General features: G+C 39.7%; 4 protein-coding genes across 9 annotated transcripts; 2 read left to right on the forward strand and 2 right to left on the reverse strand.

Annotated features, from left to right (window-relative positions):
• LOC136432951 (coiled-coil domain-containing protein 169-like) lies at window positions 1-3,565 on the reverse strand. Its single transcript, XM_066424632.1, has 5 exons — window positions 3,184-3,565; window positions 2,796-2,969; window positions 2,362-2,526; window positions 1,828-1,911; window positions 1-1,249 (listed from the first exon to the last, which is right to left on the reverse strand). Exons 1-5 carry the CDS (start codon window positions 3,244-3,246, stop codon window positions 1,004-1,006), a joined length of 732 nt encoding a protein of 243 aa, XP_066280729.1. The 5' UTR covers window positions 3,247-3,565; the 3' UTR covers window positions 1-1,003.
• A 68-nt stretch (window positions 3,566-3,633) lies between these two features.
• LOC136432950 (MAD2L1-binding protein-like) lies at window positions 3,634-7,138 on the forward strand. The gene is made up of 2 exons (XM_066424631.1): window positions 3,634-3,889; window positions 5,421-7,138. Exons 1-2 carry the CDS (start codon window positions 3,644-3,646, stop codon window positions 6,000-6,002), a joined length of 828 nt encoding a protein of 275 aa, XP_066280728.1. The 5' UTR covers window positions 3,634-3,643; the 3' UTR covers window positions 6,003-7,138.
• Window positions 7,139-7,303: 165 nt separating this feature from the next.
• On the reverse strand, window positions 7,304-23,449 carry LOC136432949 (FERM domain-containing protein 8-like). Of its 6 annotated transcripts, none has more exons than XM_066424628.1 (12): window positions 23,334-23,449; window positions 22,994-23,103; window positions 19,693-19,890; window positions 19,301-19,468; window positions 16,830-16,931; window positions 11,685-11,743; window positions 11,158-11,324; window positions 10,655-10,967; window positions 10,261-10,416; window positions 9,914-9,984; window positions 9,557-9,654; window positions 7,304-9,422 (listed from the first exon to the last, which is right to left on the reverse strand). In XM_066424628.1, the coding sequence occupies exons 3-12, from the start codon at window positions 19,871-19,873 to the stop codon at window positions 9,304-9,306; spliced, it is 1,434 nt and encodes a 477-aa protein (XP_066280725.1). In that variant the 5' UTR covers window positions 19,874-19,890; window positions 22,994-23,103; window positions 23,334-23,449; the 3' UTR covers window positions 7,304-9,303. The 6 variants fall into 6 exon arrangements, with proteins under 6 accessions (XP_066280725.1, XP_066280724.1, XP_066280727.1 ...); XM_066424627.1 differs by having other exon boundaries at window positions 19,693-19,893; XM_066424630.1 differs by lacking the exons at window positions 22,994-23,103; window positions 23,334-23,449 and adding an exon at window positions 22,803-22,963.
• LOC136432953 (SAYSvFN domain-containing protein 1-like) lies at window positions 23,369-26,979 on the forward strand. The gene is made up of 2 exons (XM_066424634.1): window positions 23,369-23,497; window positions 24,903-26,979. Exons 1-2 carry the CDS (start codon window positions 23,369-23,371, stop codon window positions 25,233-25,235), a joined length of 462 nt encoding a protein of 153 aa, XP_066280731.1. The 3' UTR covers window positions 25,236-26,979.
• The last annotated feature ends 633 nt before the right edge of the window (window positions 26,980-27,612 follow it).

Raw genomic sequence — 27,612 nt, forward strand, 5'->3', positions numbered from 1 at the left:
TCCCACGGAATGACAACTTGTTTGGGGAGCAAGCAAACAAACTCAATTCTCTCGTAGTAATCAATTAGACAGGTGTTTTGAAATTTTTGCTTGCGCTGAACAAATGCGCTGGAACAACAAAGTGGCCCTGGACAAGCATACCCATAATTACATGAGGCAAACATTGTTGGGTCGTCATGGTGACGATGAATATTGTGTCTTCACAGACGTGTAAACAATTTTAGAACAGGCTTGTCTTTATAACTTACAGTCGCACTTATAGTAGTGAAAAGTGCGTGTTTTACATCGTTTGGTTAAGTATAGCTACTTCTGTCGTAATGTATGGCAGGTTACTTGTTACTAAGTGCTTTACCTTTAGCCGTGACATTTGTATGGTAGATGAAAATATCGCTGTGTGCTGTTCTTTCAAAGACTTCACAATGTAAACGGTAGCTGACTCAATAACACGGTCCTACCAACATCTGCAACATCAGGCGCAGATTAGCTCCAAATTACAGAATGTACTTTCAATAAAAATTGGGCGATTGGCCTTTATAGTTTCTGTTTGGTGACAAGATGCTGTATTCTGTGCCATACATGACGCGGTTTCCCACCGAGCTTGATGTGCCATCTAGCTACTAGTAAGACGTGCAATCGGCCCTTTTTGGGAAGAGTTTTTGACATGGACTTAGCCGGATTACTGTAAGAGCATTACCTGAACACGACTGCATTATGCGCCAGGTGGTCGGTAACCAATGGTTGCGTCTGAACACAAAAAGGCGCACCGACTAAGTGGTGAAGGCACTTGATTGGTAACGTTACCAACCAACCAAGCGATACTAGCCTGTGATTTCTAGAGAGGACGTATGAAGTATATATACTTGTTTAAGTGAAAGACACATTACTGACATTACACTGCTGCATCCTCTTCTACATATCGAATGCTTTATATTGTTTCAGTAGTTGTACAGACAGATGTCAGAAGCCTTTTCACAGAACAAGTGTATGTCCTTTTCCATCTCGTCTATCTGTTGTTCTTTCTTTCTCTTCTTTTCACCTTCTTCCCGTCTGGATTCTTCATAGCTGGCTTCCCTTTCTTCCCCTTTTGCTGAGGCGTTACCACGGGTAGCCTGGGAAGTCTGTTGACCACAGCCGAGCTCCGGACAGGTCCCAGTCTGGGGTTGAGAATCCGTCTGTTCCGCGGTAAACCATCCATGGGCCGGTTCAAGTCAGCACCCAGGGTCACCACTAGAGTGTTCTGTCTCTTCATCTGGGAGACAATAAAGTATGATCAAGACATTTGCGTGATCTCTGTTGACTGTTCGTACACCATGGAATGAAAGCAATACTACAGGATCATGACAGCCTGTTTCTCTTATAAATGCAGTAACTGCGCCGGAATTTCAGTTGCAGTACCGACTGAAGACGCATCGTACCTTGCCCAGTTTATCAATAGCCTGAGTGCCAGCCTTTTTAGCTTCCGTCCGCTACCCTAGCTCCGCTTCGCTACCCAAGCTCCGCTGCCGGCCAGGAGCGGAGCTTGGGTAGCGTACGGAAGCTAAAAAGGCTGGCACTCAGGCTAGTTTATCAATAGCGCAATCATCACAACTACGTAAAAGGCTTTACATTAGCTCGTTTTTTCACAGAGAACAGTTTGGTGTGAGAGCGAAGGCCTAAAATCCATATTCTCTCAATAAAATACTTTACTTACTAATGACTTAAAAGTTAAAGAAAAGTCTTATTTCTCATTGCTGTGTGTGTTTCATTGATAAAACATTAATGTAAGGATACATCATTGGACGTGAACTTTATCTGTTTACAAGGGTTTGTATGAAGTAAGTTACTCACCATGGCCATGTCTCTCTTGAGCTGTTCGATCGCCGCCTGAACCTTCTTGCGTTCTTCGTCCGCCTTGTGGTATTTCTGTGATTCCTAGAGGAAAGAGAATAACAAATTGCCCATTGAACATGATCACGAAGCTCAAAATGACATACTTAGAATTACTTGGGATTTTTTTCTCCAGACATTTGTAAGTTTCGAGACTTTCCAAAACATAAAAGTAAGATGATGTGTATGTTACAGGACGTAAGCAAGCAAATTGCTCTTGCTATTCATCGCCATGTCACTAGGTAGCGCTACTTAACGCTTTTACAATTTACCGCTTGTGTTGTAGTCACCGGTGTATTGTAAGCTAGTATTCTGCACTGATCCAAGATGGGTCTACTTGGCAGATTATGCCAAACTCTACATTAAACGATGTACGCCAAATCTTGCCACTAAATATTTGTTACCTTTTATTACTGAACAAACCGTTTTCTACATGACGTTATGACTCGTAAAACATATTCTCGAGTCACCGCGATGATGTGAGGAACAACCTGCCTGGTCTAGTCTGAACTCCAGGTGATTAAGCTCTGACGTCCAACTGATCATCTCTCGTTCAATGTTCCGGATGAGTTTCTTCATGGCCATCTCATTCACGTCGTCATACCCGCGCAGCACTTGTGGCAGCTGTCCGCTCTTCATGCTCTGTTTCATTCCATCCAACTATAGGGGACATAAACCGCAGCTTATACCACAGATCGGTGTTCTGTTCATAATTCAGTGGATGCAATGTATTCATGGGCCTGTCGTCATCTGACTGATTTTAATTTTTTTTTTTAAATTTTACTTTCGAAAATGGAAGGACCAAACATTTCCATCGGGCTCTATCAATTTTTCTAATGAACATTTTCGGAAAATGTTCATTAGAAAAATTGATAGAGCCCGAGGGTTGCAATTACTTAAGTGACTAAGCGCATGCGCCAAGTGCCGACCTTCTCCTGAAGCTCCGCGACGCGCATGCCCAGCATCTTGTTGACGTCAGCCTGGATGTCGTGCCGTATTTTCCACTCCATGTCGTCCTCCGTTACGGGTGTTTCGGCCTTTTTCTCCAGGTCTGTAACCTCCTTGGTCAAATGTTGGATTGACTGGTCCAACATCTCTTTCATCTAGGGAAGAAGACCAAGGTTGCTTTGCATTGCCCGCATCTGCATACATTAACAAATCATGTATTGACCCGTTGGGCTTTGACATTAAAAAAAGAAGACACGATCATAACTAGATAAACACAAACAAATATGGATGATATGCACTAACGTGTTGTTCCATACTTTAAAATGCTTTATCAACTTGAGGAATAAAGGTGGACGTTGAGGTACAGACCTGCTTTTCGTGCCGGATCTCTTCTAATATGTCCGTTATGTCACGGTCTCCTCTCTTTGCCATATGTTCGTTTGTGCGTGATGTATCCGGGGAGAAAAAGCCAGATGTATATGTCGGTCGAGTCGTATTCCTCACTCAGTCACTGGTACAAGACCGAAATTCTTTGTTTCCTCGTAAACAACAAATAGTGCACCCTTTATTCTAGAACAATTTATGGTTGCTTGACTTTGAGAGAGCTGACAAGTTGAACTTGAATCAGGGAGAAATTTATCCTCTGATACCTAACATGCAGTGCCTGTTCCCTACAATGTGTGTAAACATTGCCGATATTGAATAGCTTTTGTGTCATCATTTCTGAATTGGTACAAAACGATTGTCATTTTTCCTCAGTTTTGATTGATGAGGACCCATTGACCCCAAGCCGGTGTCAGTGACCTCTGGCAACCCCCACTAGAGCATCATGGTACTGACGTCAGGGCGGGCAAAATTCAAAATGGCGACATTTCAGAGGCGGCGAAAAAAGAGCAGCTCCGAAACACAACGGTGTAGCGTGAAGATGGACGGGCTTATTGCACCACAAGTTTGTTGTCGTCTGACGTCTGAACTTATCAAGTACCTCCTTTACGAGAGACAACAGATACCGCTACCGTACGAGCAAATTAAATTCGATCTGAAAAGAGACGAAACCGCCAGGCAGGAGACAAAGGTATACGTATGTAGCGAGTTGGACACAAGCTGTGGTTATGCGCAGTTATGCGTGGGCGTTTGTCTGTGGTTAATATTTCATGATGAATGTATGACGCGCTGTTACGCGCGTATTGTCATAGAAAACAAGAATGTACGTAAATCAGCGGTCAAATTTTCCTGTACTATGTTATGGTTGAAACCTGGCACTGAGCTAGTTTGCATAATTTACGTTACACGTATGATTTGTTATCTCCATGAAAAATGGAGATATTGTTTTTGGGGTGTCTGTGTGTGTGTGTGTTTGTGTTTCCGGACTACTGTAGTCAGCATAACTCAAGAACCCCTGGATGGATTACGATGATATTTGGTATCTGGGTGGGTGTTGTGAAGCCGAAGGTCAGGGTCGATTTTGGGCCCCCTGGTATGTGACCTTGGTACTGCAGCAGAACTTCAATTTTTGTATCTTTTGACTTGGACGTGCTGTGGTCTTGATTTTTGGGTGGCAGATAGCCTGTGATGTAATAAAAAAGTGGTGTAGGTTTGGGCCCCCTAGCAGCTTTCTCTGGAACTGCAAGGGCGTTTTCGTGAAAATCTTCTATGGAGAATAACTGAACAAAGGAACAACGGATTTCCATGATATTTAGTATGTACGTAGCTTAGATAGAGATATACACAATGAAGTACAAATTATGCTAATTGGGACTTAATTTGCATATCTAATGAGGAAAATCTTTATTTACAGTGTTTTCCATTATCAGACTCAAATACATGTAACATATGTAGTTTATGGAAAGTGGATCATCAACAGGTACCAATTATGCAAATAGATTCCTAATTTGCATAATTAATGCAAAACACCATGTCTCATCTAATTGGAAAATTATAGGACTGTCAATATGATACTTAGTATGCAGGTAGCTTAGACAGAGATATGCATAATGAAGTGCAAATTATGCTAATTGTTCCTTAATTTGCATAGCTAATGAGGATTATCTATATTTGCAGTGTTTTCCATTATCAGACTCAAATACATGTAACATATGTAGTTAATGAAAAGCGGAGCATCAACAGATACCAATTACGCAAATAAATTCCTAATTTGCATAATCAATGCAAAATACTATAATTCATCTAATTTCAAAATTATAGGACTGTCAACATTGCAACATGTAAGGTAGATAAAGGTGTTCATGACCAAGCATATAGTATGCAAATGTGTAAGTCATTTGCATGAATAGAATTGTTCATGGAGATTTGAGGTCGTGGAACTCTTGTTGCATTTGAGTTGTCTTTGGAGTTGCTTTCCTAGTAGCCTCATGGGGTTAATGGACCAACATCTTTGTGCATAATTGAAGAGTTTCTCACACTTGCCTCGTGCTAAGACAAGGACCCTATGCATAACACTGGCCAGACAACAACAGAAACTAGTAGTACTGTAGTACACATGAAGCAGCACAAATTTGTCTAGCTTACATGCACAAAACTACACTTTGAAATTGAAACTTTATTACAATTTTATGTTAACTTAGAATTTTCCTTTCACTCCATAGGACCAAGGAATAACACCTGAAGTCAAAAGGCCAAAGTCACTGTTTCCTTCAAGTGAAAGAAAGCGCTGCAAGCATGTTGTGGACTGCATGGAGGAGCTTCTACCCCATCTGGAGGACCTATTCTTCCTCACATTCGTCCCTCAGGTCCTTATCCTTATTGGTGCAACAGCTGTCAGTCCAAAGGAGGCCTACATCCTCAACTTTGCCGATGCCTTAACAACGTCCAAGGAAAACAGTCTGAGTGCCAAAAGTTGTATCAGGGGCCTTCTCAGGGAAATGGTCACCAAAGACTTTCTGCCGATATCCTCCATGCCTCCCATCACTAACACCATCCTGCTGGTGAAGGCACACAGAGACTGTGGGCTGAACTGGTTTGTGCCAAAGCTAACCTACAAACTGGGCTCCAGAGGACAACAGTATGACATCACCCTTACTGGAACAGCACATCCCGGAGAGGAGCAGGTCCATATAGAAGAGCAGGGACCAAAGGATGACTACATCTGGTATCAAGCCCCCCTGTCCATCAAGGGCTATAAGGAGAAAGGTGTCAGAGCTGCTAAGCCTGAAGATATATGGATTTGAAATGTATTAAAGCAACTTGCAATATCATGTTCAATACTACTGACAGCAAAATCCTTTGTGTGAATTTGAGTGGCTTTCTAGCTAAGTTTTGTTGATCTGTTATTTTGTCAGTAAGGTGAAATGAATTGGCTATGTTATTTTGATCATCTTGAAGACAATAGATCTATGCTATGCTGTAATTGTCTTCACTCTTTTCTAATCTGCACATTGACTACTACAGTATTTTCACAAATGTAGCCACCGGAGACCCATATCTTGCGTGATAAGTAGCTTTTGTAACCTGTGACACATTTTGTGCTCTTTGTACATCTACTATGATCTAGGTAAAGCTCTACTGTATCAGCAGTACTAGTATATTTGTTGCATCAATGTACATGTGTCCTATGCATTCAGGATGTAATTGCTGTTTGATTTTACAGAATATGTGTATGGTGACACCATGCAAGTGTTTTGTAATGGAGTTCAAGTGTCTTGGGTATTTCATTGCAAGTTTTTTTTAAATGTTTGAGGCATTGTTTTCAGATTTGTGATTTGTTTCTAAGTATCTTGGCAGCCTATTTACAGCTATATGGTAGGTAATTTGAGCCCAAATTTATTGTATTCTTTGTCTGATGCTTGCCAAACAATAAAACCATACATGGGTTACTACGTTATTAGTTAGCATTGTTTTAAAGCATTTTGTGAAATTAGGCCTGCATGTAAAGGGCGAATATAATTCTAATAATAATGTAAGTACGTGTACATGTAAATGCTTTTCTGTTCTTGTTTTCATAACTTTCAAAAGTCTTTGTAATTTGCTTGGTTGAATTCATAACAAGAGTTTAAGCGATGAAAGCATTGATGCCCAAGTTTTTGCTTATGTCAGTGTGCTTGAAGGTATCACATCTATATTACGTCTATTAAAGCTCCCATTACCATTTTTATACATACTATAGATATTTATAATTCTAAATCACAGAATACAATGCTCAGGATAATCAGTGTATGTTCAGTGATGCTGCTACTGCTGCTGGTTGTACCAAGCCCTGAATGACAAGTGTACCACACGTGCCTACATATCACATGTACTACACCATGGTGTATATACTACTAGCTTTGGCTAAGATTATTATGAAATAAACTACACTTTGACAACATGTGGGTCAAGATCTAGTCTTCTTTGTCCTTTGATTTAATTTTAACTTGGGAGAAGTAAGGTGATATGTAAAAATCTATTTCATCTGTACCTTTAAAGTTTGGAACAGCAAAAAGATTTCTGGAAAGGCAGAAATGGATCATCAAGAAATGACAACAAATTCAAATCATGCCTGAAGGTTTTTATTCAGTATGTAATAAGTTTGATTCTTGTATAGATGGATGGATTGATGTAATCAATTTGTCAACCTGTTATCAAAGATACATTTTGTACAGCTCAATATTATATACACGGCAGTTATTGCTTACATCACTGTAGAGTAATTGATTTGTAAATTGTTCTGCCTTTGCACTCAACTAGACAAAAGCACTATAATAGACATTTCTGCATGGTCATTATACCAATGATACCAACTTTTTTCTGTTTAAATGTTAATCTATATGCCTTTCTGACTCATTTACAACATTGCCCATAAAATTCACACTAGCTTTTATGGAGATCACCCACCCTCTCCCAACTCCATTAATAAAATAAAAACTTTGAAACAAAATACATGTAGACTACGGTTGCCTATACCAGTTATCAATGATACTGTTGGCAGTCTGTAGCTAGTACATGTAGAGAAAGTTACTCAATAGACTTTTTAAGTCAACAATAACTTGTAGCTTCTGAACAGTGGCAGTGTACAGAGACTTCTGACAGTGTAAAACCAGCACAAAGCAGAGCCTATTCATAATTTCTAAACAAAGTCATGGGTCGAAAAATGTTACATATGTAGGCCAGTTTGCTGACAACAAACAAAATACAAACTAAAAGTAATATGTAAAATTTCTGTTGCAACATGACAATAATGGCAGTGACTCTTAACATATACACTTGGACATTGTTACACAGACACATGTAGATGTACACTATGTCTAGCAATACATGATATCTATACACTTCCTTAACACTTAGCAATGAAGTTGGAAAGCCTTACATGTGAGGACAATGTTCTTGTACATGTACATATAAAACTGGGACATTGTCTATCAAAAGACATAAAAATAAACATTTATGACTAAAACTCCACAATCATCGATCTACCTTACATCAAGGTATACCAGAAGTTCCACTCCGAGTATATTTTGTGGGCGTGTTAAAATATTCGATACTGGGAAGGTAATGGCACCAATAAATCATTAATTTATGAGTATGTCGACACATTATGTAGAGACTTCAAGGCTATATTGATAAGACTTTCTTATCAAATTCAAGCCTCACTAAGAAAAAAATCTCAATAAGAACCACAATTTAAGTACTTTCATGAATAAACATTGGCTTCCCTTTCCAAGTCTATCATATGTCAACAACCAACAGCAGTAACCACTGTATTAAGTAGCTCAACCCATCTTCATCCCACACACTTTGTACATTTCACCTCAGCATTTGTTGACGTATATTGTCCATTCTGTACATTCTAAACTCTTCACCCAAAATTACAAGTTCCTTCTTGCCAACCCTCATTCAATATTTACAACAAACTTCAAGTTTTATGTACAATTTGATGATCTTGATTATCGATTACCGGTTATTATTTTCCTATTTTAGTACATTTTGTATTCTTCACATTTTTAATTCCTAATTTTCTTTTCAGCATTTCATCTCGACTACAACTTGGCATAACAGTAAACAGTAGGCTAACTCTTAACTATCAGCTACTGATTATTTTTCAAATAAATGATTTGTAGTTATAAGCTGCACTTTCCATGCTTTTCTCTTTGTCCTACATCATATATTTCACTGTTACACTTATTTTGAAGTCTAACCATCATTTCACAATTCTTCAAACTGGAAAGAAGATAGAGAAAAGACACATAGAGCCATATGCCTGGTATTCTTACACTAGCAGTGCTACGAATGTAGTAGACTTGAGCACCATTGGCTAAAAGACTCACTAATCTGTCTTTAAATAGTGGGGCATTTCCATGACATGTCCACACTTTCTCCTCATTCTCTAGTGCTGGTTCAAAAACCAGCCATGCCTCAACAGGCCTTCTGACAGGTCATCAACAGCTCTGTGGCTGGTTACTTGACTCTCAGCCTTGAAGCAATAGTTAGAGCACAAACAACTGTAAGTACAGAACAGTAACTACTGTAGCACAATGCCGGTAGAGTCGAGGTGTTCTAATGGCGGACAATGTGAGGCATGTCTCTGCCGGCGTGGTGGTACTTGGATGGTCGTCTGAACGGGTTACTGAGAGAGAACTGCCTCTTCACAGCGGCTGAGCTGCTGATCCTTTCCCCTGTGGAATACAAGGATTAATGTTAGAAATCTCTCAGTGTAAACAAAGTAAATGTTGTATATGAACAAAGTAAATCAAAAGTATGTGTTGTAGATTATATTGACTGAGGAGAAAGGGAAGGTAGTATAACATACCTTCATCGTTGAATGTAGAGAGGCTGAGTCGGTCAAATCTGTTGGTCAGGGATGGCTTCACACTGGCCTGTCGGCTCATCAACTGGGAGGGTAGAGCCCTACATGCAGCAAGAACAACAACGTATTAGTTACAAGACTGCACAAAACATGTACCATCTATATTTTTATATTCAACAAAAAAACAACATTCACCATCTTTAGGAAATGTAAAATGGCAACTTATATATATAAATATGTAATGTAACCATTGGCAACATTTTGATATGAAATATATTTCCATCTTTTTGCCTATACCATGTCACTGTATGTATTGTATTGTATTGTATGTTTGGAAACCACACATTTATGATGGCTTACCCTGAGGTGTTGATGTCTCGCCTGTTGAGATCCTCCACACAAACGTCTATCATGGCATCCATCATCACAGCCTGTGGAAAGTCAGTAAAATGTCTCAATGTTTCTGATCAAGGATATAGTAGAGACCTACACACCTACTGGGCCTCTTCATGACTTCTGTCAAGCAAGAGGCCCAAACTATTTGTCAAGCAGAAAACAGAATAGCGGTTTGAGTAAAAAATGAAAGTGGAAAGAATCAAATAGAAATTTCATCTAGAGTAGCCTAAGTCACCAACAGTTGAATTAACTGTGGACATAATATATTTCAAATTCTAGAGGCAACAAGAGTTCCTTTTTACATCATTTACCTGTTTGGAGAAGATCTGCAGGAGTTTGTTGACCTTCTTGTTGTCTTCTTCAGCATCAAACTCCAGCCACAGGCACGGAAAGCCATTGGGCCGGTCCACCGATGGCTCTGTGTACTCCCACGACAGCTCATCGTATGCAAGCCCCAGCAGAATAGCCTTGATAGGGGGATGAGGATATAACAATTAACAAACAGTGCCAACAAAAAGTTTCCTTCACAAAATTCTGTGCAATGATGGTAGTGTAATACATTTTGTAGTTAAAGAATCCTAAAGATGCAGTAAAGGTATATGGCCTATTACAACCACAGGCAACCCAAAATTTGGAACTTGAGATTATAGGTTATTAATTTTGATAGTTAAAGCCATGTAAGTACCCATCTCAAGAATAACATACCTTCTTCTCCAGGTCCACGATGTGCACCATCTCCCTGTTGACAGCTACATGTACGGGTCTGTCCGGCATCTCCCTCATGATCACACTGTTACAGGGTCGCTCAATCTGCCCCTTAAAGAACACGCTGCCATAGTACGGCAGCTCCCAGCACTTCTTCAGGAACTCCACCTTGTGGTCGGTGATGTGCGTGGCCTCCGACACGTGCTGGTACCTCTCCAGGAGCTTCTGTTCGTTCATCGCGCGTGGCGAACGTCCCGGGAAAGACCAGCGGTTCTTACACATGTGGCCAGGAAGGAATTCCGATATCTTGTCCCTGCAGAAGGACGTTAACAAATATCATGATAAGTTTTGTGTGCATATATTATGAAGACACACAAAGCCCATCTGAACATCCTCAAATTGGAAGTACATCATATCCTTTCTGCAAGACTTCACATAAGTAACTAGGCAGATCACAAGAATAATCTTAACTGACTATGATTAAAAGAAGAAAAAAAACTCACTTGAAGAAACCAGGCTGGTGGATGTTGGGGTCAAACTTGCCATGTTCAATAAAGCACAGGAGAGCTCCAAAGTAGTAGACATCGTTCTCTGGTACAGGGTAGCGGCCCTCCAGGATGTTGTACTTCGCCTCATCAAACAAGCGATGGAGGATGGCAGGATCTGTTATCTACAGGTCATGGGCAGAATGAAACTCCAGGTAAGTCAGTTTCAAGTACATGTACTGAGGGTACACCTTGTAAATTTGGTACAATAAAAGCATGCATGACTGCCTTCAAATGTGCATCTTTGCATTTTTATGAATCATTTTCTATGCTGTACACTGAGAACAAGCCTTTGAAAGTCACTCAAGATGTCATGATATCTCTATGGAAAGCAGTGGCAAGGTACTATGTACTACAAAGTCAGTGAGGCATTTCCCATTCTAAAACTCAGGCATGAGAATTGATCTATTACTGTAACTGAGTTTGTTCCTCCATCAAAATACAATGCAACATGCATTAGAAGAAGTAAATGTGACAAAGCCTACCCTCTTTTCATCTTTCACTGACAGGAAGCAGTTTCTCTGGTAGCACAGGATGGGTTCCTCTGTGGGAACAAAGACAATATGTCAGGATACAGACATGAAAATGGAACTGCAAAATGGTATCATTTTACTTTTAAAGGTCATACTGTTTCACTAAGATCAGCAAATAATTATTGATTCTGAGGCTTCCTTGCATGAAATGCATGAAAATAACATATGTCAAATGATAAAACAGTTATGTTATAATATATACCAAGTTAGTCTGTTTCACTACATCTGTTGGTAAACACAGCTGACAAATTCAAGAGTATATACTCCATATTGGTTCCTACTTCTATGTTTGTTACATATATTTTAATTGCAAATGTTCATTGAAATAACCAAAAACCTATGGTATGCAAATGAATTGAGAATTTATAACATGTTGGCACACAGCACTTGTACACTGCAATAGTCTTATCTTTGTGGCTTGTATAGATGGGCAGTTAGGGGGTTGACATGTAAGATGGTATCTAGACAGTGCCTGGCAGTTTCAGGAGCTCAGGCCATTTCTCACTGTCCAGTCCACAGCCTTATCAATATTTAGCCCACTTAACATATTTTACCTGTCACCTGCCCTGGTTAACAATCAAACAACGCTGCTACCTTTTGTTGAGTATACCAGGTGACTCTTTTGGAGATGGCCATTTGGATAACACAGACAAGACCTAAAACCCCAGAGGGTGGTATTATCCCCTTATAACCAGATGCTAATCTTGGGGCAAAATGTCTTTGAATATGGGATTTTGTGATTTAAGCTCATAAGATATGTTTGTGAGAAAATCATATGGGTAGACGCATACTTCAATGCCATTGTAGTAAGAACATCTGTTTAACATCAGGGCTTACATACATATAGGAAGGTGTTGGGTTGTGTTATACACCTACCATTCCCACTCCAACAGTAAAGGTCATGTACCTATGAACCTAATGGTTTCTTGGAAGTACTAACATGCTAATGTTGTTTACACCCACATGGGAACCTTTGAAATTGAATTAGAAGCTAGTGTTAAGGCATGTAGACCTTTGCTGACCCGGATCACTGCACACAGTTTGCAAAGTGTCAATAGCTGTCTGTTAGATTCACATCAGTTATTGGTCTAACATCTTTACTCATCAGGTGGTGGATTAAAACAGTATATTGTCATTTTTTATTTTAACAAAAAAAAAGCATGGCGAAGGAAATCAATTTTCCTGACCTATGGCCTGCCTTCTTAACTTACGCTTACAGAAAATAAAGACACATTCTCTTTCAGATACACCATTCCAGAAGTTCCATGTAATGAATATTTCATTTGACATATTTTCCTTCCACTGACTTCATTACAATTGATCACAGAAAATTGGACCCCATTTTTGTAGGTATGTAACACAAGGCATTATCATTCATTATTTAGTCTCACTACAGCAATCAGCAGTGTTTCAGTGGTGAAAATAAGCCTGTCTATATCTAGCCTCCGATGCAGACTCCTCCCGGTTGTTTTCTTTTTCAACTTACAGTTTTTATACTAAATGTGATAGTATAAAAACTATAACTTGAAAAAGAAAACAGCCGGGAGGAGTCTGCATCGGAGGCTAGTCTATATCTGTGCTGTGCGATCACAGGCAGTCTGGCTGGCTGGTTAAGAAGCAACATAAAGTATCTGATGTACAGTATGGCCAAGCTATTACATTTCACAAAAGAATAAATGCTAAATTCTTTTTTCCAGCTAGCCAAGCCCCGATTTGACAATGCCCTCCCTGGTAATGCCTGGACATGTGTTTGCTTTCAACCGGACTTTAATTTCTATCTAGTTGAGAGGTACCTTCTGGTGATATATTGATCCTGACCAAAGTTAAGATTGATGCCAATCGAACCTCCACCCACAGAAATTCCAGTCTGGCAATGTTTCTAAATGGTCTCTAAAATGAGCTTTTCATTATTACACTGGGCACTTCAACACTGCATAGCACTGCCTGTATGTTTTGGCCCAATGCCAATGCTTGGCCATGTGGTGCATGATTCATTCTGACGTCACTAATATCACCACCATGACTGGCTTGCATGGGTCCTCCCTACCTTATTGAATAGTTTGACACAGATTTATTAAAAAGACATTTTGAAAAACGATAGTATGAATACCTAGCTACGCATGTCTGCAGCTGCTATGCATCAGTTCCTGATGCTTACGAATGATGATAGTATGAATGAAAGAACAGAAGGTGGAACATAGAGGAAGGGGAGTGGTGGGCTTATTTGTAAATGGACTCCGACAATGTACTTAATGTGTAGTTTCAGGTTTGTACAAGGCATAGATTAGCAGGATAGCAATTTACTAGTAGTTGAATCAAATAAAGTTGAACTTCTACTGTGTTACTGAGGAAAATGCCTGTGTACATACCTATTTGGTTGGACTAAATCTAAAATCAATCCTTGAAAGTGCTATTAGATAATACATCCATTGTCTTTTCTGTGTACAATCTACAATCTTACAAGTAAAAAGAGCCAGTCCTTGATAACCTCCTAACCATACGAAGCTACAATTATTTGTGGAATTTTATCTTAGAGTTAGACAGGCAAGATAACTTATCTCCTTGTATGAATCAGAGACCCCTGGTCAAGGTACACACACACTTATGTCACAATGACTATCACACATTCACACTTCTATTCTAATCCCTAAAAATAGTCTGGATGTCAAAGCAATCTTAAGGTGTGGCGTCTTTCTGTCCTGAAAATATTCGGAAACTACAGAATTCCGATGTCCGTTGATAAACACATACCAGCAGTTAAGAGATGTCTATCTATCCTAACAACTACGTATCATACACAGTAGATGTCAATGCCTTACCTGAGGCATGTTAAAAGTAAGTGCTGCTAGTTTCTGTTAGTTAAAAGTTACATATCCTGTTTTCTCCAAAAGTTACACACACCACAGACGTACATGTACAGATTGTATATTCCATTCTTTGGGTGGATTTTCTAATCAACACAACTTCGTGACCAATATGCCATATTTTGTGAAGGAGGGGCTGTGTTTAGTGTGTTTATCTGCGGAATAGCTTGGAGACACGCGTAAGCATGACTCACGAGGGCTATTCTACCTTGACAATCAGTTCTTCCAACCGTAAAATGAAGACCTCATAGACAGTCGACCTTTGGGGTCAACGGACCCATTTATACTATTGTCAATGTAAACCAGCTCTCCACACCTTTGTGTTTGCATTGCACTGAGAACAATAAGGTTGACCCAACAGGGCGAAATGAGTGGGATGGGCACGGCTTGACAAATACACACCTTATGTCCACATCTGGGTAATTATAGCCTTCTATTAGCCATTTCTTCTTACTTGAATGCTGTCGAACTGTGACATTTCACAGGAGGAAGCTAAACCTGAAAATCACCACCATTAGCGTCTTTCCCTAGAAGCATGACATTGTGTACTTGTATTCACAGAACAAAAGGCAGGTACGTGGAAGGTGAATGGGTGGGTTGGGTCGTAACTGTAGGTTTCAGGTAGTAATCATTATAGTCATGTGAGCTCAGATAATAAAACTGGACACAATGGGTTATGTGTACAGTCAATTGAGACTTGAAGGAAGACATCTTTTCCTTTGAGTTGGGGATTAACAAACAGCTATCTGTATTTTTCACTGAACTTTGCACGAGTTTGTAGACCTTGATCCTTATTTGTCTGAAATGAAATGGTTTGTCAGTCCTAACAGGATGTGATAAAAGTGCCTCCACCCTTTTGTGGTATGGGTGAATATCTATAGGCAAAACCACCACCTGTTTTTGTCAGGTATAGCGACAGGAAAAATTGTTACATCTAGAGTGAATTTGTCTCTTTTGTTACATCATCTCAGCTAGCTAATATTGATATATATCAGTTTGGAAAATGTGTTCTGAAAATAAAGATAAAAAAATTTGATTTCTGCTCTAAAACTACAAGCCACAGCAAATATTAGTAGCTCACAATTTCTAACTGCCTTCAAGATGATTGTAAAAAAACTGATGCAAGTGCAAGAATAAACCCCAACCACCAACCAAATCACATTAAGCCTGACTCCCTGTATTCCTAAGAGGAACAGATTGCCTGATCAATCTTCATGGTTACCCACCATTACCCTCACCCCACCCACTCTTTCATTCATATATGGTGCGGTAGGCAAGATTTTATTAACTCCAGACACTGGACTGTGACTGGAGGGAAAAATACTGCCAAGCCTGGCTGACTAATGGAGTCACAGTAATTACATTTTACTTGAAGAATTGAAGCAACTACTCCTTTGGACCCATTCCGCAGTCAAGGTAAAAGAAATATTGAAGTTCAATTTCCCATGGAAGCAGTACGCTTTTCGCCTTCAGACTGTAATTTTTCATCCCTGTCAGTGAGCAACATGCCGTCTCAGTGGCCGTTAATGCCTGGATTTGCATGAACACTAAAGGCCCTTCAAAAGAAGCCCATCTTTATCCTCACGTTTGAGGTTTTATACCTCAGTTGGTGAAAAAAGATGAGAGAGTGGAAGTAATACACCATTGAATGCCTTCTGTTTTCGAGTAAAGAGCTTACTCTATTATCTTGATTCAATCAATCAAGTAACAGTAATCTTGTACATAATGTCTACGTGACTTTAGACACAGGATGGCCTTGAGTGCCCTCCTGGGGGGTTGTTTTCAAAGGTTGTGTTTTTATACTGCTGGCACAGCAGAGAGAATACACACACAAGGGAGAAGTCAAGTACATAGGCTTATCGCTCCTGACAAAAACTTGTTGTACCAGTTGTTTTCAGAAACCAAACCCTATTGCTTTGTCTGTTAAAGGAGGAAGTACTGTGGGTTAAAGAGAAAAGGACGAAAACATCCGGGAAATATTCACTACTCCCTTCCTTCCCCACAAGTCTTTTCTTCCCACTGTACCTTAAAGTTTGCCAACAAAGTCTACCTGACATAATAAAAACATGTTCACACAGGTGCACAATTCCTTGTCTGCTCCCATTAGAAAACAACCATTTGACTGCACTTTTCACAAAGTGATCCTTCAGATGTAACAAATGCACATGCGTCATATCATGTAGTAAATCCTAACATTATCAATTCCAGGGTGATTGACATGAAAGGTTCCTACCTTTCTCAATGTCCTCTTGTTTAGCACCTGTAAACTTGGTGAGAAGCTGACACCACTGTTTGCACAGCTTGTAGGGCTTGTGATGGGGCTTCAACTGCAGCTCTGCAAGAAAAAACACTGCGTGTCAGTCGAAGGTGAAAACCACATGAAAATATATTTGTGTATTCTATCTGATGAAAACTTGAGCCCATATGATAATGTTTCAGGCAAAGTAATTAATCTGGAACAAAGATTCCTTCCTGAATCATGTACTAGCATTGCATTACTTCATTTTTTTCCATGAAGCATTTGGTATATCAGTTTCCTGTCAGCTAAACAGGTATCTGTTCGGATAAGCCACTATATATTTACCTTGCGCTAATTAAAAGGAGGGACACCGTCCCTATCAGATATTTACTGATGCATGTAAATGTTGGCATCATGCCTGTCACTGGCACAAGCCCATGACCTAAGGAGCGGTAACCTGAAACATCCTGTGTAGCAGGAACCAAGGGTAACAGGCATTGTAAGGATTTGGAAAAAGGCCAAAAAATCATTATCTTACATGTCCTCATTCCCAGGAGTGTTGGTTCAGGGCCAAACAATTATTGTTTTTTAGAAAAGAGAAAAACAGACATACAAATTTTGTATACATGGATGGTGATTGAAGGGCACAGGACAAAATTAGTTGTTTTTTTCTTCTTCTTTGTACTCATACTGCCTTTAATTTAATCTTCCACTCATTTAAAGCTTTCTTTGGGGCTGTATAATATTCAATGTAGTACAGTTGTACACTCAAAACACCCATGCCAAAGGGCCACTAAAGATCCAAATATGGAAGGAAAACACAGATACACATGGGAGACAAAATGAGTCAGACAGTGGAGACCATGTTCAGCACCCATCCTGACAAGCGTACAGATGGAGACAAGATGCCAGGCCACTTATGCACAGGACTTGATTAACCTGCTGGTCCCATGCTGTATCACTGTAATGCTACTCTGATTTCCACTCTATATTAATGAGCAGACTGTTTGAAATGGAAGCAATTTTTGTGACATCATCTTCTTGGGGATTACATTGGGCACAGCCAATAAAGTCTGTATTTGCTACCCTTCTTATAGTCTGCTATAGGAGACAACTTTGATGTGTATACTTTACAATGGATGTGAAAAGATCAAGGTTGTGGAATATCCAGCGTCAGCTCATGAATTTGTACATGTTCAAACTTGACCAACTGAAAACTCAGTAAGGATATTTTCCAAAGAGACCAAGGTCAATATGTATGATAGACTGAGTAGACCTAATGGCTAGGGTTGTGGCTGACCCAGGGCTGGCTTGTGATCGATGACTGTTGGTTTAACTCCATCTCGGCTTGGAAGATTGCTTGGTGATGCTGGCTTACAAAATCAATACCATGGTGGGCACACTCAGAGAAAATATGTACTTAGACCAGAATGACAAATTACTGCGGTTTTCCATATGGCTGGTGTAAGGGGCAAGCCCTTTATCCCAAGTCTTTAATATCATTACTGGAGATCCAATTTGGCTCCTTGATGAAGGCGAGATATTTACTGAGAACCAATTCCACTGCTCTTATACCATCCTGGAAGTTTACGATCATGACTCATATTTCTGCGCACTCCGTCAGATCTATGAACCCTAAAAAATCAATCTCCTCACGTCTCATAAGCCAGTAAGACTCCTTTGGGGAACTAGATAACATTACTGCTTTATTGGAAATGGAATCTTGGTGGGGTTGGGTGCCAGCTCACATGGGAAGTGAAGCAATCTTGGGTCAGTATCTGGGTGTGGGGTGGAAGAACTGATGGGACAATCTGATTACGGTGAAGTTAGAGGAAGCAGTGGGGGAAGTTATGGCCTACATCTGAACGTATGTTTTGAAAACATCAGTTTAAGAAAACGCCACAGGGCAACATCACAAATGTGGTGCCAAGAAATATGTTTGTTCTACATCCCTGTCTGGGAGACCCACAGACAGACTATTTTGGCCTGGGGAATTACATACCAGCATATAGACTGAGAAAGGACTTAGTCTAGTCATTACAAAAACATCTAGCAAAGACCTCTGAGACCAGGACAGTTGAAAGAAAAACTTTAGAAAGAAAGAAACAGTAAAAATGTGCACTAAATTCAACAGTAACGATTTACCCAACAAGCTGTATAGGCTCTGCCCTATTTACGAGGCCTGGCGATGTTATGAGAAAATTAACAAGCAGAGCTGGGACAGTCCTCCTCCAAATAGCTGTTGTTTTGAATGCTTCCTTGATCACATTCCATAAAATCTCCCTTGATGGCATTAATATTTTCTGTTTTTATGCCAACCAACTGGGAAATCTATTCTTTTATACAGGTCACACTATAAGTGTGTGTTATTGGTAGAATGGTTTTAATGCTAACAGCTGGCAGTGAATGCAGAGATATAAAACCCCTTTTATTTTGAGAGGCAGGACCACAGGACCCATACTTACGCAGCAGTGGTGAGGTGAGCCACAGGCAGAAGATCTCGGAGGCCTGCTGCGGGAGATCCATGTTGCCTTGGACCAGCTTACTCAGCTCTCCAGCTGTGGTGTGTTTGCCATTATCCAGGCAAAACTGAAGGCCACACTTGTCCATAGAGTATACACATAGCTCCAGATCTGTATACAACAGCAGGGCCAGAGGAAACCAGTTAGACCTTTATCTGGAAAAACTAAACCACAACACGTGCCCACATATCACTCAATCTTACCTACTAATCTCATCTCAAGGATTTTTATACCACAGTTTTCTTTGGTTTAAATCTTCTTGTTTACAACAGTCCTAGAAAGTAGACACAGCAGGCCAAAACCTGATCACTGACTTGTTTACTGGATAAACATACTTCTGCTTGTGGGACTGATGCTGCTCTGTCGTCCCAGGTCAGACGTGGCGTAGGAGCTGTCCGACTGACGCTGCTCGATGTGAAGCCTCTGGAGCGGGATTCGTTCTCGCCGTGTTGGGAGAGGGACTTCATTCCCGTTGTCTTCAGTAAGGGGCTGATTCTCAAGGTTCTGATTCGCCATCTTGAAATGCAGACTTTCTACTGAAAGATAGAATACAGCAACAATTGTAAAAGATTGTCAAGTTTTATACTCTAGTTGTCCCATCAAAAAAACAGACGTAGCGAAGTTACATGTACCAATGGACTGTATGGACACAATATATACAAAATAATGTATACAACATTTTACTTACATACTAAATAGAACATTTTGTTCCCTCACTAAGATGGTAACAATGGCACAGTCCTAATAATAGTATTACCTTATTTATAAAGGTAAAGCTACATTGTACCTTCAAATTGAGCAGGAAGGAGCAGATCTCCAAGTACATGTACCTGTACATTGTCACGTTGCCTCACACAAGGGGACAACACGCAACACATTAGTCAAAGTCCAAACTCACCAACTGCCATGAATAATGGTCCAACTGTCAAATGCGTCAGGAGGGTAACAATTTTGTGCTATAATTCACAGACCAACTATATTTTTGTTGGTTAGATGTCACAACACCGGATGTCATAGGCCTTAGGGGCACTTCTTCTAGTTTTTTCTGGAAAATTCTTCCGGTTTCCACTGGTCCTGACCAGTTGGTTGAATTTGAAACTGACTGTTTCAAACATGCGTAAGACCTGAACTTGTTTACCCATGTGGTGACCATAATAACGGACTGACTTGTTGGCATACACGACTCTCATGCAAATACCCATGTAACTAAGACACCAGTTTGAACAATGCAGCCCACCCAAAACTGTTGACTCAAGGTCAACAAACCGAAGAAGGACGTTGAACCGAAGCTAAAGTTTCCAAAAAGAATGACGTACGCGCTGACGCACGCTTTATGCCGGGTGACACCTTTTGTTGAAGACAGTTATAAACTGGCATTGGCCACATCTTAAAGACTTTAAAGTTTATCAATCTCATATTTACCACAGGAAGATGAAACGGAAAAATAAACAACCAATACCACAAACATTCCATTACTAGTTTAAGAAAATATTCAATTCATAAAATGACTTTCCATCAATGATGCCAAGAAATTACATGAAAGCACCTGGTGGTGCGTGTCCTAGTTGGAACTTTTAATGTGCATTTTGTACGAGAGCGTCGTCTTGTCAATATCAAACAAGGCAATCTCAAGACATGTCTTCAGTCCTTTAAGAAATCTACCAGGAAACTACTGAAGTCACAACAACTGTACACAGTACCACCTGGGGCGACCTGAGAAGACCGATACCTGATACTTTAACAGTGACCGCAAGGTGGTCACACTTCCTGCAAGCAAACTGCATGACACTTACTCATAAAAACAGTTCATAAGAACAACAGTTTGACCCAGTGACAGTGGGTACAACTGAGGGACCTTTAAATGCTACAGGGACAGTTTACTACATATTACAACTTTATCACTGGTGCAATTATTGGCAACTGGAAGCATAACATCTATTCCTATTGCCAATATATCATAAACTGGTTCTATTCCAACCAAATGGCATGTCAGCAGGCACTAGGTGTAACATTTAGAATGTAGACTTCTTGAAGGAAAGGGTTTAATCAATGACTTTTAAATTATACAAAATGTTGACTTTACCATCTGTAAGACACAGAAATGATTTATTAGTTCATACTAACAATATATATATTTTCAAGGGGTAGATATGGAAGCAAGCTTAACGTAACTTGCTGGTTAGGCTGAAAGTACACATGTGCAACATAATCTTTCCTAGTAAATCCTATTCCTAGGACCAGGAAGCAGTGAACATCCCATTTTCTACACCACAATTAACACACACCATAATCTTCATTTGGCGTGATTATTTCCATACCCATAGGAGCTCAAAAATGACACCTTTACGTCACCGGGCCACTCCTTCCGCAGAGGTTTGGACAAGACACAAAGGAAGGCGTCTGACGGTCTGACCATAGTCGTCATTGCCTGAAGGCTTTAGTTTTAAATTTACAACACAAAACAAAGCAATTCTCTCTAGACTCCAAGAATAACTAAAATGCAACAAAGTGACGTATCATAGTACATGGAGTTTTGCCTTGAGCACATTTCATTCTATCCATAATCTTTCAACTGTGAAGTTGATTCAAATCCTTGAACTGTTAAGAACCTTAAATGATTTAAGCGGAAATCTAATATCTTCATACACCATGTAACATTTCACACCAACTTGACCAAGATCTTTTGTGAAAAGCTACGGAAAGTTTCACCTTGTCTGTCTTGTGGTAAGTATAGTCTTTACTGTACTATGTACACAAGATATCTATTAGCTTAATTACCTTTACCATGAAGAACTGTCATCAGTGTCAAATCTAGCAGTCTTGAATAATGACTGTATCACGCACAAAGTTGAGTGACAGATCATCTGGTTAACGTTACCTAAAACGGATCATTTCCTAAATTGTGAAGAAAAAAGAGTAAAAGCTTGAGAAAGAACACTCCCTCTTGTCATCAAACAACACTATAACGTTATACATGCAACGGTTATATATTAATGCTATTACTAAAGTCGTTGTATATAATCAACCCGTTCTTGACTTATAACTAGGTCGGGCATCACTTGACATGGCTCAACAAAAGGAAGTTTCGTTATTTCAAAAACGGACAGAGGACACATCACACATTTTCAACGTTTGTCATATCATAACAGTTAGTCATAGAATATGAATAATTCAATTCTGTGAGGCGCTATTCCCTCAAGATTATTATAAACCTTGAGTGGAAAATGGAAGATTTAACGCCCAACAGTTGAGGTGGTAACGTTACCCACACCGACATCTGGTCCGTGTCGAATATTTTATGACTCACAACTCAAGACTAAGAGTAAGACAATGATTATGCAACAACCCGTGAAACAAATTTATATGAGATTTCTTTTTTTTAGATCCGCATCTAAGGAACTAGTATAACGATTAGCTTTATAAGACAGAAAGCTCCATGTTTTACCTGCTATAGAAAGACCAGGCCCTCTGTAGTGGTCCTACTATGGAGGCGGATACTCGACAAACAGACCCGGGCAGACAGAAATTTGTGCAGCGGGTCCAGTCGAGCTGCCGACCGCCAGACCTGAGTCACACGTCTGTCCCACAAACACAACCGACCCGTGAGGCACAGGAAGGAGATAATCACGGGCTTACCTTGATTGTAGTGCTAACGACCGAGCCGTCAGGTAGAGAAACCAGTTTTCTGCGAAGAATCGCGGCGGCCCGACTTCCCAGTCTCCCTGCCTGTGGTGTCCGCCCCCGCACTGCCGCCGGACCGAGATGAATATGTAAAGTTAATATTAACCTTTCACCGGAGTAGTCCAAGACATTCCCGGGGTAGCGTAAACTCCATAAACCGTTAAATATAGCTTTTTGACACAAATAGACATATTAGAAATGTGTTGTTATAATAAAGTATAATAAAGTCAGTACTAAACAATCAATATGTAAATTTTTTTTGAGAATATCTCGCTTTGCATATTCTTCGACTCACCTATTTTATGTTGGACCAGTCCGCCCGTTGAGAAGATGGCGACCGAAGCTGACATCCACGGGAAGTTGGCGGAGTATCGAGCTAGGAAAGCCCGGGAGTACAGGGAGGAAACACAGAAACGGAACTTCTGGGGAAATGTGGGAATTGTGCAAGGGAGCACACAGGTGTGTGACGCTCCGATGCCAAGTAAATTGAGGAACCTTGTGTTTGAGCCAGGTCGACGATTGCGTTATAGAACATCCGTACGATAAACTGCCACGCGTCATCGAAGGGTTTTGTTTTGGTACTCTGTTGAAGTTGTCCTGTTCATTGATGACGTACTAAGTGAAATTTAATAGCTGGTCAAGAGGTTCAGTTTGACCAGAAGTGCTTGTTAGTACCGGTCTGCAGTCTTTCCCAGAAATGTTTGGAGTTCTATTGTTGTTTTGGACGTACTCTGAGGTCACAATGACGTCACCACAGGAAGTAAATAACAAAACAGCGTTCATCTAATTGTTGTTGATGTTTGGCCCTGTTTTGATTTATTTTCTTAATGTCTTTACACAATGACATATTTCCCAGGACAACTATGCCTTCCTTACGTCATGTATTTCTTTATAGTCAAGGGATTTCCAGTCAGTTGCTAAGAAAAAACTCAATGCTGTAAATTTGATCAGCAGCCAGCAAATGGCGTTAACTTTAATATGTTTCCAAGCTAACTACATGATAATGTAAAAGAATAGTAGACATCCTCCATTGGCTTTTGAATTTTATTTGAATTACGAAGTGTGTGCTACCAAAAATACAAGTAAAATGTACTAGGAATGCAAGAGACATTTTTTTGTATAAAACAACAAATCATAATGTATGTTACTCATCTTGACAGCATGTATTGATGATATAACATTAACCATAATTAAAGACTTCAGGATTTTTACAAGATGCAGAAGTACAATAACAAAGTATTAATGAGAAACAATGCCTATGGTTCACTATCTATCAGGGCTTGTAATTTGAGCTGATGTAGACAGGACGTTATGATGTTATTTCAACACAACTACCAGTAATTCTAGTCAGGAGGAAAACACCTAGAATAATATTATGGTACAGAAAGTGAGGGGGTTGAAGACATTTTCCCACGATTTCGGGTAGGAAAGGGAATAATGGGACTGAGGTAACATAACAATGATCTCACCAAAGTGACTGTTTGAGGTTACCCACTAAACTAACAAAAAAGAAAAGGATGTGATGCAGCAACTTTCTAAACTCTGTCTAGACATGACCAGCAGTCAATCAGGCAAATCTGTTTAGGAAGTCACTGTGATTATGTGATGGAAAGTTTATAAATATTGTAGTTGTCCAGGTGATTGGTGAACATTTGGCTACAATTGTTCAGTCAGTGGTATTAAAAAGCACAAAAATTGACATGCTGAAGCCCTTTATGATGTACTAAACATCCGTGCCAAGTTTCATGCTTTTATCATCATCTGACCAATATTTGCACCCATTTTCTGCACTATAGCTCAAGTCATTGGTGCTGAGTGTTACACAAGGCTATTTTTACACAGACAGGATTTCCTTTATTTCCAGGAACAGGAGGTGAACAGAAATAGCCGCCTGAGAGTGCCACACCTGATCACCAGGATCCTGGGCCAGCATAACTCCCTCCTCACCAACCCAACATTCCTCAAGTTTGTCCTGTGGCTCATTCTGCTGGGATTCTTCATAGAAATGGGATTTGCAGCCGTTTATATAATTCTGTCCATATTTTATGTTATGTATGTAAATATGAGGAGTGGGGGTCGTAGTCCAGGGGAGCTGAGTGCGTATTCTGTCTTCAACCCAAACTGTGAGAGGTTACAGGGATCATTAACTGCAGAACAGTTTGAGAGGGAACTGCAATATAAGAGACTGGACGATTGAATGTACAAGTGTAAATAGATTGACATGTAAATCAGTATGATTCACACTATAGAAAACATTCACCAAGTGTGCTATTTTTAAAGAGGAATCATAGGGGTAGTCTAAGGTCAAGTTTACTATTTAAAGAAATGGATGAATTTCATCCATTTCTTTAAATAGTAAACTTGACCCCTATAATATTGATGAATGTTATATCGTTTGAGAATATGAAGCAATGGAAATGGTATACATCTATAACAGTTATGTATCATGATCATCATAATGTTGGAAACTGTTTTGTACAGCCACATGTATCAACTGCAACCATAGCTTTGAGTCCGGTTTAGGCCACACCATCTTAATATTATGTATGACATCCTCTGGAGACCCCAAAACTAATGCACATGGGCGGGGAAAAAAAATCCAGAAAAAAAATGCTGCTAAAGCACAGGACTACAAATCCGGTGATGCAAATTGAACCACAGAACAGTGTATCAAACAAGCAGCAAGTCTTTATTTGTAGGAGGTACATGTAGGTTGTCTTGTTCATCTTAGCAGACTCAGCTGAAGTGATCGATGTATTAATATATTGCTAAGAACGATCAAAGAAGTATGGAAGGTATGTGGCTCCAACTCCAAGGACTGTGGATGATATATGTCTATGATGAGAATACTCAAAAGGGCAGTTTCAACATATATGGCAATGAATTCCATATTAAGCATTCCATAGTTCACACTTACAAATCTCGCTGTGAGGCCTGTATACCAATGCCTCAAGTCCTCTCCCATGTCTCTCATCGTAGCAAAAGAAACGTCTGAGAGCCACTCTGGATAGGACGTCTTTGAAATTGTCTGGGCAGTACTTGCAGGCCGCCACGAGTCTCTCTTACAACTAGTACTGTGTAAACGTAACATCCCCCTCGCCACCATCGATGACATACCAATCCACAATTACGCCCCAAGTTTTCTTGTGAACTTTGATGCTTTCGTATTTTGTGGTAGTACATAACAAGTTTTACAAGAAGCCGGCACAATGCTGGCCTTTTGCAGCAATATGAGTTGGCAAGTTCCGGAGTTTCGTGGAGCCTCGGAGGAGGTGATTTTTTTGGGAGAACAGGCGAAAATCAATGCGCGCGCGGTTGTCATCCATAAAATTAAGATGGTGTGGCCTTAGCTTGACTTCATGACAGCCTAGCTGTCCCCTTGTCTTGAATCCTTAAGGCATCTGATGTACTACTCAATTCAAGTCTTTGGTCTAAATAAACAAATAACGATGTATTGTTTTAGCATAAGAATTATAAGAATATGCCAAGTGACTGGTTGCCTTGTTGTAGCTGTTTCATGTCAAAGAATAGTACATGTTTCGTAGGTATGATATGATGACAATGGATGTACCCATAGGCCAGAGCTATGTCTTACTCTACCATGACTGTGGATGTGACATCCAGATGTATACTAGTACCATACTAGACTCGAACTTATATTCATTTTAAGAAAGCCACCTGCAAATATTATGTTTAAAACTGTTAAGACTTCAACAATAATATATACAGATACATAACTTATGTATTTTGAAAAGAGCTTTATCATTCATGTAATGTTATGTAGTATGATACCATGTTGTTTATGCTTGAAGCTAGGAACAGAGAACTTGATAAGACATCAAAGAGTCTTAAGGATTGAATCCAGAAGACAGAGTTTGAACAGACCTGATGCTCTTTTAGCTGACCATTTACAACTAGTATTAAAGAAATATTTACGTTTATCTTGTAGATGTCAGTGTTTTCATTTTTACAAAGCCGTGGTTGATCATCACGGCAACCAGTAGTTAACATTACCGGAAGTGTTGTGGGAGATAGCTTTTGACGCTAAGAAACGACATCTTTGAGTTGATTTTTGGAATAAAGTTTCATACACATATATCTAATAGCTCTGTCCACACCTCAATTTGAAGACACTTCTCAACAGCTGAAAATTTCGATAACATTGCAGAAAAAAATTACGAACATAATAAGAACATTAAGTTATTTTCATTCATTCATCTTTCTGTACACGTTGAAGAAAAAAAAACGATCAGCAGCAAATATTTTATCCTGTTACTTCGACACTTGGCAAGAAATTCTCAGCGATCCCAAAACGCTCTCTAGCGGCTGAAAATATGATTACAGGAAAATGTTGGCTGAATGCTGCAGAGCTGCTGTTAACCGCCAGATGTCCCCATTGATAGGTGCAAAGAATAAACATTGGTGTAGTCCAGGAGGTGCCAATGTATTTCTTCGTGAATTAGATATAAAACTCTAAGAAAGATATTGCCAATAGTGCGTTAGGGAATTCTTAATTCAATTATGACATGTTAAAACTTGATAGTGATATAATGTTATATTTGTCCATTCGTTTT

This window comes from Branchiostoma lanceolatum, chromosome 4 (assembly GCF_035083965.1).
Source record: "Branchiostoma lanceolatum isolate klBraLanc5 chromosome 4, klBraLanc5.hap2, whole genome shotgun sequence".
Taxonomy (NCBI): Eukaryota; Metazoa; Chordata; class Leptocardii; order Amphioxiformes; family Branchiostomatidae; genus Branchiostoma; species Branchiostoma lanceolatum.

Coding starts and splice junctions, on each gene's coding strand:
- LOC136432951 (XM_066424632.1), bottom strand. CDS start 3,246: ATGGCAAAGAGAGGAGACCGTGACATAACGGACATATTAGAAGAGATC. Junction 2,970..3,183: donor AGATCCGGCACGAAAAGCAG/GTCTGTACCTCA, acceptor CTTCTTCCCTAG/ATGAAAGAGATGTTGGACCA. Junction 1,912..2,361: donor TGGAGTTCAGACTAGACCAG/GCAGGTTGTTCC, acceptor TCTTTCCTCTAG/GAATCACAGAAATACCACAA.
- LOC136432950 (XM_066424631.1), top strand. CDS start 3,644: ATGGTACTGACGTCAGGGCGGGCAAAATTCAAAATGGCGACATTTCAG. Junction 3,890..5,420: donor CCGCCAGGCAGGAGACAAAG/GTATACGTATGT, acceptor TTCACTCCATAG/GACCAAGGAATAACACCTGA.
- LOC136432949 (XM_066424624.1), bottom strand. Junction 19,469..19,692: donor CATCAGTCCCACAAGCAGAA/GTATGTTTATCC, acceptor TGTTGTATACAG/ATCTGGAGCTATGTGTATAC. Junction 16,932..19,300: donor GCTCACCTCACCACTGCTGC/GTAAGTATGGGT, acceptor TTTTTCTTGCAG/AGCTGCAGTTGAAGCCCCAT.
- LOC136432953 (XM_066424634.1), top strand. CDS start 23,369: ATGGCGACCGAAGCTGACATCCACGGGAAGTTGGCGGAGTATCGAGCT. Junction 23,498..24,902: donor TTGTGCAAGGGAGCACACAG/GTGTGTGACGCT, acceptor CTTTATTTCCAG/GAACAGGAGGTGAACAGAAA.